We start from the raw sequence: 14,096 nt of genomic DNA on the forward strand, positions 1-14,096 counted from the left end.
ACTTACAGTAGTGCGCATATCTACGAACATAAAGTCAGTTTGTATGACTATGTGTGTACATAAAGCCTACTGCGCGTTTATCTTTCCCTTCCTTCTATCTAAGCAGACACGAACTTTCGGCCATTTTTTTTTGGGTGCTTGTTGTTTTCACCAAAACAAGGAGCTGTTCTCAGGTCGACGCTGAGCAGCGCCTTCCGGTGAACCTCGGGCTACTTTGGAGGAGGGTAAAATGATCCCAGATCAGTGTCTGTTTCGGTGTCACGCCATCCCCCCACCGCGCAGCTAGGCGCGCGCGAGCCTCGCGATAGCCTCGCCTACCAGAATCAAAGCTCCGCTCGCGAACTGGATGCTGACAGGCGCGCGTGCGGTCATCATGCAAAGGTTACGTTGGATCGGTTTCAACGAGTCTCGAAAGAAGCCGCTCCTCCGCAGGACCCGCACGGAGCACAAAATGCGAGACGTCTAGCGACTCCGACAGCCACGGAGTTACTCACGTTTACCGGCCCGTTTGGCGACGGCAGGTGTCAAGAACCATGAACGCGAGTTCGGGATTTCCGCGAACGGCAGTGTGTACGCTGGCTCCTCACGGCGGTAAAGTGGCTTCATGAGTGTCCAAAGTAACAGTGGAAGTGGTGGTGGAAGTTTGGAGGCGACGCCATCTTGGTCGCAGCTCTCCTCGTCCCCAACGATTTCTCAACCACAAATAACGGCGACCGCAAAGAGCAAGGAAGGTACACCAGCTCACCCAAGTGCACGACCCGCTCGCATTCTCCCCAAAGTGCGTTCTTTCCCCCCCGAGAAGTGGATTATTTTGGCCGTGTCGAGCTAGCGTTTGTTCAAGTAAAAAAAATGGATGTCAAGTTCAGTGATGCCGTGAATTGGAAGCCAAATGTCAGCTGTCAGTTCAGTTGATGGCCAGTCTAAGTAGCAACGGGCTATCGTGTTTGCACAAAGGCAGTGCTAGCTTGTTGTTTCGTTTTGTTTCGCTGTCATGTTTCGTGATCTCTTGTCACTCGATCGCCGTCGATCCGAAAACAGTGTTTTTGTAGCAGTTTGTAACATCCTGTCAACAGCTTCTAGTGGAATATTAAACAACGCAGCTATGCATGCATCCATTAATGCGCTGTAATGCATGACCCCGCTACTTTGAACTGCCAAACAGGCCGTGGGTTGCACTTTTTTAAACCAGTTTGGGCGCATTTGTTGTTCCACGTCTTTTGCTATGTTGTTGACGTGATGTTATTTACTTGTGACTCGGAGTTGCTGGATGTAATGTGACAAAACTGGGCAAATATCAGCAATCGTTTAGACTCTTCCAGCTAAGGCCATTAGTTATAGGGCAGAGGAAAATTACTGAGACAGCGACGATGTTACGAAGTTAGTCCGAATATGCGTATCAAAATATGCGTAATAGGTACCATACCGATATAGGATACGTGTTCAAGACTATTTTTTTTATTAAAATATTTTTTTTACGCAAGACCAATAACAATAATGTCCAAATAGACAAAATAATTCTCCCAACACGAAGGTCTAGCTTTATAGATCACTTAACCCAAATGTTGTCTGTCCTAAAATAACCCTACACACTATTGATATTTTGTTGTGCTCCCAGTTTGACTGCACAAAGGTTTCATAATGTCCATTATGCCTTTTAAGGCTTGCCCCTGTGCCAGAAGCTGTGTAAAGATGACAGCCAGGAAATGTCCAATAAGGAAACAAACACTTGCAGCATACAGCAGGGAGTATGAAGACCAGCCTTCCTCTCACTTGGGAAACTGGTTGTTCTAGGCCCAGTCTGACTGAGCGTGTGTGAGATATATATATATATATATATATATATATATATATATATATACATACTCAACAGGGTGAGGAGAACTGATGCACACGTGTAGCATTTCAATTAGACACACTGCTGCCGTCTGCTTCTTTTTTGAGTGATGTAGCAACTTGTTATTTTTCCTCCATCTGCAAATGTTCAGAAGTACTGAAATCCTGAAATGTTAAACTGCTTGAGGACAGTGCAATGAGGATGTGTGACAGGCTAACTTTTAAAGAAACAATACTGTAGATGGGCCAGCTGACAATTTTTGTGTTGGCAGACTCAAGCCAGCGCGGTCTGTTCTCGTCCCATTTCTCTAGGTGTAAAATGACCTCCATGCTTTCTGTTTGTACTTACAGTGTCACTCAGCTGCTGTAATTTCCAGCATATATATTGCAAACACGTCTTTTGAAGGGCTGCCTCCTTCCCAGTCGAATGAAATGCATTTTTCTATTTTTATTCTCCTTCTAATTTTTCCTCATCCCATCCCTGATACTGTCGGCTTATGTATTTTCCTGCGCTCGTTTTTATTCCTTTTGGGTATTTTTATTCTTTTTTTTTTCACAGCAGTGTGTTCTGCTCTAATTCTGTATAGCACGATTATGGGTGATAATATAAGCGTCTCACTGTATTGTGCTTTTGTCGTCATTCCAGGCCCAATGGAGGAGCTGCACAGCCTGGACCCCAGGAGACAGGAGCTGCTGGAGGCCAGGTTTACAGGAGCTGTCAGCGGCAACACGGGAGGCAGCACTGGGAGCATGAGCGGCGGTGCTAAGGTAACACAGTACAGAAGAAGAGATAAATAAATAAAGCCTCCATTTTCATATGTCTCGCTCAAAAACAGTTAGCTAGTGCACAAAAACTTCTTCAGAAAATTTCCCTTTGTGTGTCTTTGTTTCTTGACTCGTTACAGAGCTGTAAATGCCTTTGTTTTTCCCTACTGTAGGAGCTACATGAGAAATTAGCTTGAGTGTGTAAGGGGAAAAAAAACTGCCAATCCAATCTAGTTGACAATTGGTACTTGCTAGCTGTAGAAAACATGCTTTACGGAAGTTAAAGCAGCAATGGCTAACTCCCACCATGATCAGAAGTTGCCAAAAAGCGCTACGTCACAATCCCAGAAGTAAAAATCAAACACGTGTTCCTGCTAGTGGAAAAGCAGGCAAAAAAGTTCCTGTTTTCCTAAAAAGGAGGTCATAGTTCCTGGAAATGTTCATGATTTGGAAGAGATCCAAGTGACACACCTTAGGACTGCAGAGACTAGATTCCTGTCAGATGAGCCAGCCGCGTCGCCTGCCTTCAGCTTTTGTTTTACTGCTGTTTACGTTTAGTGATCATTATAGAACTTGAATAGCTGACTTGTGCTGACTGTTCTCTTGTTCTCTGTGTTTGAATTCTTGCTCTGAATAGGGTCTGGCTAATGAATCCTCTAACCACAGCTATGGAAGTCTGGGATCATCTAGTGACAAAGAGTCAGAGGTGAAACTCACATACAGTCAGAGCATATTACACCACTTAATAAAGAGATGCACAGTAATATGTGCTTATAAGCATAGCCATATTGTCAGTGTTTTCCTTGCACTGCCCACTCTTTCTTTTCTGCCTCTCCTGCTACCTCCACCTCTCCCTCTTTTCTCTTTCTAGAACTCTGATTTGAAAAGAGGGAGCTCTCCTGCCTACTCAGTATGTACTCTTCCTTCCTGCTGCTCTTTCCTGCTGAACACCACCACAAGATCCTGCCTTGTTAGATAAAACACAGGGGATTCATGCTTTTCTTTTTTGTTTCATATCTATTTACAGACTCCGGAGAAGAAGCACTCTGAGTCGTCCAGAGGGAGAAAAAGGAAAGCTGATACCTATTCAGAGAGTAGTCAAGGTATGGTGGATGTCTGCGTTAAAGCAGCATGATTCGGGGGGGGGGGTTATTGATGGCTGACATTGAATTTGAACTGTTTTGTTCTGTTTTTGCAGGAAAGACCTCGACACGTGGGCCCAAGATCAGTGACTATTTTGATGTGAGTATTACAAAAACTGCTCTTTCTTCTTATCATTTCGAACCTCTTTCTTAAGTCTTAAGTTTATCCTCTGTTCAAAGTTCCAGGGTGGAAATGGTTCCAGTCCAGTCAGAGGTCTCCCATCAGTTCGCCGCTCTCCGCAGAACTCACACTCTGCCCCAGGCTCCATCGTGAGTATTTGAGGGATGAACTGGGGCTTCACCAAAGTCGAGTGTCAGCCAAATAAGGATTATTTAGCACTGTGAATTCTCCAAAGCTACTCTAGTACACTTTAAGAAAACAATATGATGCTGCAAATAAGCACGTGTCCTCTAAAAGTCTTGCTCAGGGATCAGACTTACTCGATCGATTATTGGCATTGTGTACAAGTAAACGTCTGTAAATTTAATATTTATAACAAAACTTTTGTGTGCGTAGATCCGGCAGAATAGCTCCTCACCTACTAGTCTGTGCTTTGGAGAGCACAATCTCAAAGCTTCCTCAAGCAAATGTGTCCAGGTAAGAATTACACACTGACATGATGAGGCTTTTTTCCTTTTCCTTCTTCTTCTTCTGCTTCTTTTTAAATTTTTATTCAGGCAGTTGTCGTCTCTTACTGGTGTCTGTTTATTTGGCTTTTTTTAGACTGAACTGACGGGCCTAAAACTCGCTGCCCTGGAGAGCAACAAAAGTTTGGACCTGGAAAAGAAAGAAGGGCGAATAGATGACCTGCTCAGGGTGAGTTAGATCTCCGTGTTGATCAGCAGTTGATGAAGGATGGACGGCTGTTCAGATCGCATGGGGCTGTAGTCTCCATATCAGTCAGTTGGCCAGTATGCTTTAATCTTCAGGGTTACTTTCAAAGGAGAGGAAGTGCCTTTAGTGCCTGGCTCTGACTTGTAAAACATTTATGTTGACTGAGTGTTTACATGAAGATGGATCCAAACTAAACTTGTTGGTCTGGCTGGCTAGCATCATTTTAAATAATCTAGACCATATGTCAAGGTTTTTGTTGCCATGTCCAGTTGATTGATTGGCAAGTAGGCATGATTGTAGTGGACCAAGATTTTCAAAATCACACTAGGTTTATATTACATGTAAACAGTCTTTCATTGTGTTCCTCTTTGTTTTGTTTTTTAACAGGCTAACTGTGACCTGCGACGGCAGATTGATGAACAGCAAAAACTCCTGGAGAAATACAAGGAGAGACTCAACAAGTGCATCACCATGAGCAAGAAGCTGCTCATAGAAAAGGTGTGTTTTCATACACATACATACATTTGGCTAAAAAACAACATGCTACATTTAAAGCTGATCGTTTCTCTTTAACATGTGAAAGAGGAGATGATGCAGGAGTGTGTTACCATGTATTAGCTAATGTTTACTGAGTAAACGTGAAGCTTATTGTTTGCAAAGGTGACGACATTAAAGAAAAATACATTTCTTAGTCCAGTGTTCTCTGGTGTTTTAGCTTTGCTGTGGTTGTACAGCTGCTGAGAGAAAGAAAAGCGTGTTTCGGTTGGTAGGTTTTTGAACATCTTCACCAGCCACTTGTTCTCATTTGGATTCCACTGAGATAAATGTAGTATCACAGTGGTGGAAGGACTTGGTGTTTAAACAACCTCTCTTAGTTCAGAGTTGTGTTGTTTCATAATATTTAAACGTTGCTTTTAGTCTGCATGGTAATTGATCAGGGTTCATCACTGGAATATTTTGCTAGAGTCCTTAGCTTGAATTGAAAACCGTATCAAGCCTCAGCTAAGATACTTCAACAACAGAGCCATTGTTCTAACTGTGTGCCTGCCTGTTTTTGTTGTGTTTTTTGTTTTTGCCCACAGAGCACTCAGGAGAAGCAGTCATGTCGCGAGAAGAGCATGCAGGATCGCCTCCGTCTCGGCCACTTCACCACCGTCAGACACGGAGCATCCTACACAGAGCAGTGGACTGACGGATACGCATTCCAGAACCTGATCAAGTGATGTGTTGTTTTTTGTTTTGTTTTTAAATCAAACACAGTCAACTATTATTTATAGTTGACTGTGTTTGGATTCTTTGTGGAAAAAAAACCATTTTTTTCACAAGTGATTTTTCTGTGCAAGCTTCACTTCACAGCCAAGAATATAAACAGCGATGAGTTGTCTATATCCAGCCTTAGTGTTTGCCGTATGATCCATTTCTTGTTTGTGCCTTTCTTTCTACACAGGCAGCAGGAGGGCATCAACCAGCAGAGAGAGGACATAGAGCGCCAAAGGAAGCTGCTGGCAAAGAGGAAGCCTCCAAACCCTGCAGCTCCCTCCCTCTCTGTGGCCTCCGCATCTGAGCCCAAGCAGCGCAAAACGAAGGTGGTTAACGGCAACGATTCTGACCCCTTCCTGAAACCCTCCTTGCCCCAGCTGTGAGTACAATGAAATAAGTATATGCTGTCTGTGAGAATGATACTAAACTTCTCTTCATTGTTTTCTATGGGTAGTTTTAACTTTCACTTTTGAATATTTATTTTTTTAAAGTTACTGAAAGCCGTGGTTAGCAGTGGTGTCATTTGGAATTAGGAAAATTCGATTTCTATGTGTTTTGGCAGACTGACCCTCGCTGAGTACCACGAGCAGGAGGAAATCTTTAAGCTCCGCCTTGGACATCTGAAGAAGGTGAGTGTTAAAAAAAAAAGGAAAAAAAGCATCAGCTAATAAACCAACTGTTTGTGAAAACATTGTTAAAATTCAGCTAAAAGCAGAATTTGACCATAACTATGAGTGAAACGCTTTTAAACTGTAAAATGTTTGAATTTCATGGTTGTCCAGGAGGAGGCAGAGATCCAAGCAGAGCTGGAGCGGTTGGAGAGGGTGAGGAACCTTCATATCAGAGAGCTGAAGAGGATAAACAACGAGGACAGCTCAGCGTAAGTGTACTCGGCAACCCCGCTGAAGGATCTTGTTTACTGACAGTTAAGACGTGACTGTGGATGAGCGTTAGTATTATTTTCCACAATGGTCATTTAGTAGAGCCGATGAATGAAAACAAAATTAATGTGTAATAAAATCATCAAGTGGTCACATAATGAATATAAATCACAAAGAAGTTGGTGATTGCCTTGAGCAGCTGTGTACTCATTAGGTTAATTCCTCATTCATTGGCACCGAAACTTGCTGTATCACAAGGCAGATGATGTAATAGAAACTTCACACATCCTGAATGTATGAATGGTTAGTATTTTTTTTTATGCTGTGTTAATTTTTTTTTGCTCACTAAGCATCTTTCTCACTCAGATTTAAAGACCATCCCACCCTGAATGAGAGGTACCTTCTGTTGCACCTGCTGGGCAGGGGCGGCTTCAGTGAAGTCTATAAGGTATTGTCTTTGTGGAAGGACTGCGCTTTTCCTGTTTTCTCTTTGGGCGTATGTATGTTTACAGACAAAATGTCTGAGTGTGCTTTCCTTTCACGTGCAGGCCTTTGACCTGTTTGAGCAGCGCTATGCTGCTGTTAAAATCCACCAGCTCAACAAGAACTGGAGAGAGGAGAAAAAGGAGAACTACCACAAGTAGGTCTCATCCACAGACACAAAATAATTGAGGTCCACAAAGACAACATGTTTCCCTATTTACACATGCTGTTTTGACACATTTTCCCTTCTAGGCATGCATGCAGGGAGTACCGGATACACAAGCAGCTGGACCATCCCAGAATAGTCAAACTGTATGACTATTTTTCCCTGGATACTGACACGTGAGTGACCTGTGACATCTGCCAGCTGCTGCCCTGCTGGGTTCACATATCCTCAGGATGCGCCTCTCTTAGCACTGTGTTAAAAACTTTTTTTTCTAATGGCTGTAAACCAGCATGGTGCACACTAGTTAGTGTTGAAGCTTCTCAAAGACCAAACCCAGTAAATATTCAAATAATGCATGAATTGTTTGTGTTGTGCCTCGAGGCTCCAGTTCAGGGTGGTATCAGATTAGAAAATCACAGTGGAATGTATGATTCAGTGTTAACGTGCTCTGACAATGGATGTTATTTTTTGAAGGTTTAACTTCTGTCTGTGGGTGTTAACTCAGCACATGAGCTGTAGTCACCCAGACTCGGAGGGTGCTTAAAGGAAGTGGCAGCCAGTCTCACATACCTAAATGAGGGCATTATATGTTTGTCCAGAAAGACAGTTTAAATATTTCTGAGGTTACTCTTGCTCATATTGTACCGACTTTGCAAAGTGTTCCTTGGATAACTAAGCAGCTCGCTTACATGGCTGGAAACTGAGATCGGTCTCATTAAATAGCACAAAGTCCTGACCCTGACCTCTGACCTACATATGGGGGAAGGAAATGTCTCTTCTTAGCCTCTAGGCTTTCCATCTCCTGAGAGAAAGGTATACTGGTTAATCAGTGTATCTAGCTACTTAAGGATCACTAAACTGATGACAAGCTGAAGTTGCAAAGACTGTTCTCGTCTTGTTTGTTCATCGGTTTTTTTTGTTGTTGTTTTTTTTGTTTGTTTTCCTCTGTATGTAACCATGTGCATCTGTCTTTGTTAGGTTCTGCACGGTGTTAGAGTTCTGTGAAGGAAATGACCTGGACTTCTACCTGAAACAAAACAAGCTAATGTCAGAGAAAGAGGCACGCTCCATTGTCATGCAAATTGTCAGCGCGTTGCGCTACCTCAATGAAATCAAACCCCCCATCATCCACTACGACCTGAAACCTGGTTAGTCTCCTGTTTGACATGAAATCAAAGTCAATTGTTGTTCCTCTAACGATTTTTAGTGTTTCACTGTTAAAGCAGGATATCTGATTGTTAAACACTTACTGAATCTCCTGCGTTTGTGGCAATTAGGTAACATCTTGCTGGTGGATGGTACAGCATGTGGAGAAATCAAAATCACAGACTTTGGCCTGTCCAAGATAATGGACGATGACAACTATGGTGTTGACGGCATGGATCTCACATCACAGGGAGCGGGCACCTACTGGTAACACACACACACACACACACACACACACACACACACACACACACACACACACACACGCTAATACTCTTCCCAGACTGACAGACAGGTTAAACCCATGATTGCAGATTACCTGAAAGAGACAGCGCACTAAATCTGTGGGCGTATGTCGTGTATAAATTGTGTCTCTGCGCTACTAATAAGCTGTACGGTGAATTGTGACTGAAATATGGTAGGTATAGAGTCAAGTATGGATCTGGACAGGTTACAGTCCTGAACTTACCCACATGAGAAGAACAATAACAAAGATGTCACATGCAGCATGCTATCGCATAGAAGGAAACAGTGGAGGGCTAAAAGTGCCGAAATAATTATTCACAGATGTATTTATTTATGTAAATGTGTCAGAAATGAATTTCAATTGAAAGTAAGGAAATAAATAGATCATAAATAAATTTATCAATAATTATTGAAAATATTTGTTTATTATCTAAAAACATTGAAGTATTTCACTGTAATTATTTCCTGATTCGTGTGCTGCAGTGCAGCATGAAATCGTTTAAACTGTCGCTACAGCTCGTCAACGTCTGATTGGTTACCTTGCATATGTCTCAAATAATGGACTGATGGGAGTGGTGATGTGGACCATCAGGTATCCCAGAATGCATTGCGAAAGCCAGCTATTAACTGACCGAATGATCAAAATGCATCGTACCCACTAAGGAAAGCCTGCTCCAGGCACACAATTTTCAAAACCCCTGTTGACCCTCACCACTCAGTGAATGGTTATATAATTATCCTATGTTCTAACTGACTAGTGATGTCTTATTGATTTTACTGTTTTGTCTTCCTGAGCAAATTGGTTTGGTCGAGATTAATGAGACAAATTGAAAATTCATTTTAGCACTTTTAGTCCTCTGTAAGTCAGAGCGTATAGTTTTATTTATAAATAAATTTGCAGCACAAAAAAAATGCACAAAGCCCCAAATTTTGGCCTCTTGTCGAACAGCTGGTGCTCTGTATGCAAGTGTGTAGTTGTGGTATGTCTGAGTGTGTAGATTGTGCCAGGAGAGATCACACCTCTACCGACCTGCCCGCGTATGGAAGCAGCTCAATTCAGTTTTTTAAAGATAATGTCATATAGTTCTAATCTGATAGCCGATGTCCTTTTTTTAAAAATCTGTTTGCTTAATCTTGTATTTAGGTACCTTCCTCCAGAGTGCTTTGTGGTGGGGAAGGAACCACCTAAGATCTCCAACAAGGTGGATGTCTGGTCTGTGGGAGTGATCTTCTTCCAGTGCCTCTATGGACGCAAGGTGCCGCATCGTAACACCATGCACCACAACATCCAATGTCAGATGAAGTGACATGAACATTTTGAATTTGAATCTTGTGTTTTGTTTTTACAGCCGTTTGGTCACAATCAGTCACAGCAGGACATCCTCCAGGAAAACACCATCCTCAAAGCCACAGAGGTCCAGTTCCCAGCGAAACCACAGGCCAGCACAGAGGCAAAGGTAACGCACACACAGACACGTTTACAGACACACGAGGGCATTTACGTCACCTTTATTGATACAGCTGCTATAAAATGGATGCTGCTTGCGCTTAGTTTTACTCCTGTTGCTCGATATCTCAAATTGCACGAACATTATGTTCATAGTGATGCAATATTTCAACATTAATGCAATAAAGCTGAAACTCGGGACTGAAAAGTAGCCTGTAAATGGCATCTCCTAATGACCTTTAACCACATAGCATCTTAATGGTGAGTTAATAGAGGGCGCTGTGGATAAAATCTTCTATATTTTACACCCATCTAAAAGGAATATCCATAGATTTAATAACCATGCTGGGACGTCTGTTTTGGGCGCAGGTAATTCAATACCTGACAAATGGATCTGCTGTTTGACAGTAATGCAAAATCCTGTAAAACCCAAAGTGACATGAAACAGTCCATCAGTAAATAATCACATCTGGCGAAATTTAGAGATATTAAATCGAGGCAAACCTTGTGTAGTTGAAGAGATAAACTTCTATATTATTTTAACACAAATGTAATGACCTATTTGTCTGTGGTGTGAAAGAAATCAGAAAAGTTCACTGGTTTTAGTTTCTCACATTTCAAGATGATTTTTTCTTTTTTTAAGCGTAAGCAGGGTGAGACTTGTGTTGCAGTTTTGGCTACAGCTGCACACTAATGTGTTAATAATTAACAGAGATTTAGTTTGGCAGTCCAGCGACACGTTGACACATGTTCGTTCATCTGAGTCAGCTGCAACCAGTAGTTTCCTATTCCTCGACTTTAGTTGGGTGGGACAGCCAGACACACATGATTCATTTTAGTATTTCTTTAGCTAGCTGCTAGCTACGCCCCTTCCTTTATCACGTCTTGTTTCCTACCCTGATATCATTCAGCTGTTTCTCCAGAGAGGATCTCGTCCTACACTAGACTCCGACTACAAATTTCAGAGCTGAAGTAGCTGACAGTAGTCTGTGTTCTGGCCTGAAAATTTGCTGCAAGCTGGAGTGACACTCAAATGAGAGCCTATAGCTGGTGGAGAAATGTTAAAAGCAGAATAAGAATACCCAGCCACCCGCAGTTCACCTGTGAGAGACTTACTGGAGAAGCAGCTGATAATATTGCCTTTTCATAAATAGGATCTAAATTAGTGGCAAACAGTAACAAAAGGTAGAGTAGCATATGTCTCCTATCATTTTAATTTGTGCTCTTTTGTGCTCTGCAGGCGTTTATCCGCCGCTGTCTGGCCTATCGCAAGGAGGATAGGTACGACGTTCACCAGCTGTGCTCGGACACCTACCTCCTCCCTCACATGAGACGCTCAAACTCCTCCGGCTCTCTGCAGCCCTCCGCCTCATCTCTTCCCACCTACTGACTAACATTCTGATGGGACCGTCTGGCCAGTCTTGAGGCAGGAATGTTCATCGATTAGTAGATGTGGATCTTTGTTTTTTCTTTTTCTCCACCTGAGCTGTTGCTAAAATGGATACATTAGCAACAGAACAGGAGAAAAGATGGAAAAATGAGAGGAAGTAAAGGCTGATCATGCTCTTGAACTCAATTACGTGAGAGAGGAGACGGAGCATAAAGCGAAGGAATAGATGGGGAGAAGAGCGGAAAGCAGACGACGACGATGAATCTAGAGGATTTGTTTAAGGAATTAACTCCTTAAAAGACATTAAATGACCTGCTCCCTTCTCGTAGCTCTATATACATCTACATGTAGACACACGCACGTAATAAAACACCTCATGAGGTGGCTAAAACTCACGTCAACATAACGCTGCAGTTACAGTCTCGATGCTAATGAGGGCGCTGACCAGCAGGGGTCAGAAGATGGGGGTTAACGGACACGCAGAGGAGGCACCGGTGTTTGAGGCGACCTGCAATTCATTTTAATGAGACGCCCGAATGACTTTACCTGTAGCCTCCTATCTGCACCCCACAGGGATTAACTTAAAAAGTGATCTGAGACGAGGACTCTGAAGTGACCACGTAACCTTTATCAGACTTGATGTTTAAAAACAAAAAAAAAGGAAAAAAATTACATATTTCTGGATTCAGTTTGCGTTTCCAATCCAGATTACCTTCATCTGGTCTCCTAGCTGGCTTTTAGCACTGCAATGTGGGCTTTATTCCCGCTTCATCAAATTTCACTTCCATTTACTTTTTTTTTTTTTATCCTCCTTTTTGTTGCTTTACAACATAATTGAGGTCTACAGGAAGTGGATCTGTGAATCTGTCTTAATCGTTTTTTGTTCAGGTAAAAAAATCCGTCATGTTGTACCCCCCGCCCGCCCGCCAGCTCTCCTGAAGAAGAGGGGGCGGGGGGCTGGATCAGCTGTTGCTGTCATCAGGACGCAGAATTGGTTGTAGATTTCGCGTGCAGGAGACGTCAATCATTAGCAGATCAATAATATTGAGGCTTTTCCTTGCTACCACTTAGCTCCATTTAATTTGTATCTCCTCCTGAAAGCTGTTCTCAGTTTGCTGCTATAAGTGTCGCTTTTAGTTTGTAACACGTCTGTGAATGATTTTCACCTCGCATATGTGCATACTTGAACTGTGTTAAGAGGATTTTTTTGTTTGTTCTTATAAAATAAGACGCCCGCTGTGCTGTTCAAGGGAGTGCAACACATTCTTCTGCCACCAACATTCAGCCTCTGTGTTTTTGTTTTTTTTGGTCTATTTCCCACCCACAAAACTTTTTTTGATTATTTTGATGTAAAGGTCCGACAGACCTATAGAGCAAAGGCCCAGTGCGCTGTGTAGTGAGAAATGTTCATGCCAGCAGAAGTGTGCACGCTCCAGGTTGGCTGCGGTTGCAGCAAGATTTACTGCGGCTAGAGTTTGAGTGGATATATCCAAATGTTGTCATTGTCTAAATAAAACACTTACCTGTATGGTTTTGTGCCTTTTAAGCCCTCACAAATGTAGGCAACGTGGATCCCGGATTGGTAAGAATTTTATGTGCCGCAAGTGATAAGGGGATTGATAAAAATAATGCTTTAATTTAAACATTTATCCTGAATTGATTGTTGAAATGTTAGCTGTCATATGGGTAAAAAACAAACAGAGAAACTCAACATCAATTCAGAAACATTACAAGAGCATTAAAGTGCAGGAGAGGAGCTCCCATGGCTTGTGTGAAAGTGAAAGCAAGTGAGGAAGTGGAATAACAAGTTTCAAGTTTAATAAAAGAAACAAACACACCGCCCTCTGTTTTCATCTGCTGAACAGAACGGTGTGAAATATCAGGTACACACAGCAAAACATGTTTTAATAGAAATACATCCATTAGTAAAGTAAAAGCCATATCATGTTTGGAATCTGATGCTAGGCTTCGTCGTTAAAAGATTGCCTGACAAGAACTAGTTCCTGCTGTGCGACCCATATTTCCTGTGGAGGGTTATGTAACTTTGGTGGAAGTGCAACAAGATGGAGACTGGAGGAAGGCGATAACACCCATGTGGTAATTGCCAAAGAAAGTGCGATATTTATATTTATGTATGCGTAGCTATAGATAGATGGATAGATATAAAAACTTGGTAGTCACTTCATTAGTTACACTAATGGAGACAGTTTTTCCTTAAGAACTTCCCTAAGTCTTTGTGGCATGGATTTGACAAGGTGCTGGAAACATTCCTCAGAGATTCTGGTCCACATTAACATGATGACATCACAGCTGCAGCAGATTTATTGGCTGAAATCCAAGATGACGATGTCCTGTTCCACCACATCCCAAACAGATTGAGATCTGCTGACAGCGAGCTTGTCATGTTCAAGAAACCAGTTTGAGATGATTGAGTTTTGCGAT

The 14,096-nt window shown here is 42.3% G+C and overlaps 1 protein-coding gene across 2 annotated transcripts; it reads left to right on the plus strand.

Moving 5' to 3' along the window:
• Nucleotides 1-100: 100 nt before the first annotated feature.
• LOC113010032 (serine/threonine-protein kinase tousled-like 1-B) lies at nt 101-13,182 on the plus strand. 2 transcript variants are annotated; one of them, XM_026148808.1, is made up of 22 exons: nt 101-731; nt 2,480-2,601; nt 3,236-3,304; nt 3,470-3,508; nt 3,626-3,701; nt 3,797-3,840; nt 3,921-4,010; nt 4,258-4,338; nt 4,465-4,557; nt 4,963-5,073; nt 5,658-5,794; nt 6,023-6,214; nt 6,398-6,464; nt 6,618-6,715; nt 7,083-7,164; nt 7,265-7,356; nt 7,452-7,541; nt 8,344-8,513; nt 8,643-8,778; nt 9,962-10,073; nt 10,167-10,274; nt 11,505-13,182. In XM_026148808.1, exons 1-22 carry the CDS (start codon nt 605-607, stop codon nt 11,652-11,654), a joined length of 2,286 nt encoding a protein of 761 aa, XP_026004593.1. In that variant the 5' UTR covers nt 101-604; the 3' UTR covers nt 11,655-13,182. The 2 variants fall into 2 exon arrangements, with proteins under 2 accessions (XP_026004593.1, XP_026004594.1); XM_026148809.1 differs by lacking the exon at nt 3,470-3,508 and having other exon boundaries at nt 102-731.
• The last annotated feature ends 914 nt before the right edge of the window (nt 13,183-14,096 follow it).

The sequence above is a fragment of the Astatotilapia calliptera genome, chromosome 18 (genome assembly GCF_900246225.1).
Source record: "Astatotilapia calliptera chromosome 18, fAstCal1.2, whole genome shotgun sequence".
Taxonomy (NCBI): Eukaryota; Metazoa; Chordata; class Actinopteri; order Cichliformes; family Cichlidae; genus Astatotilapia; species Astatotilapia calliptera.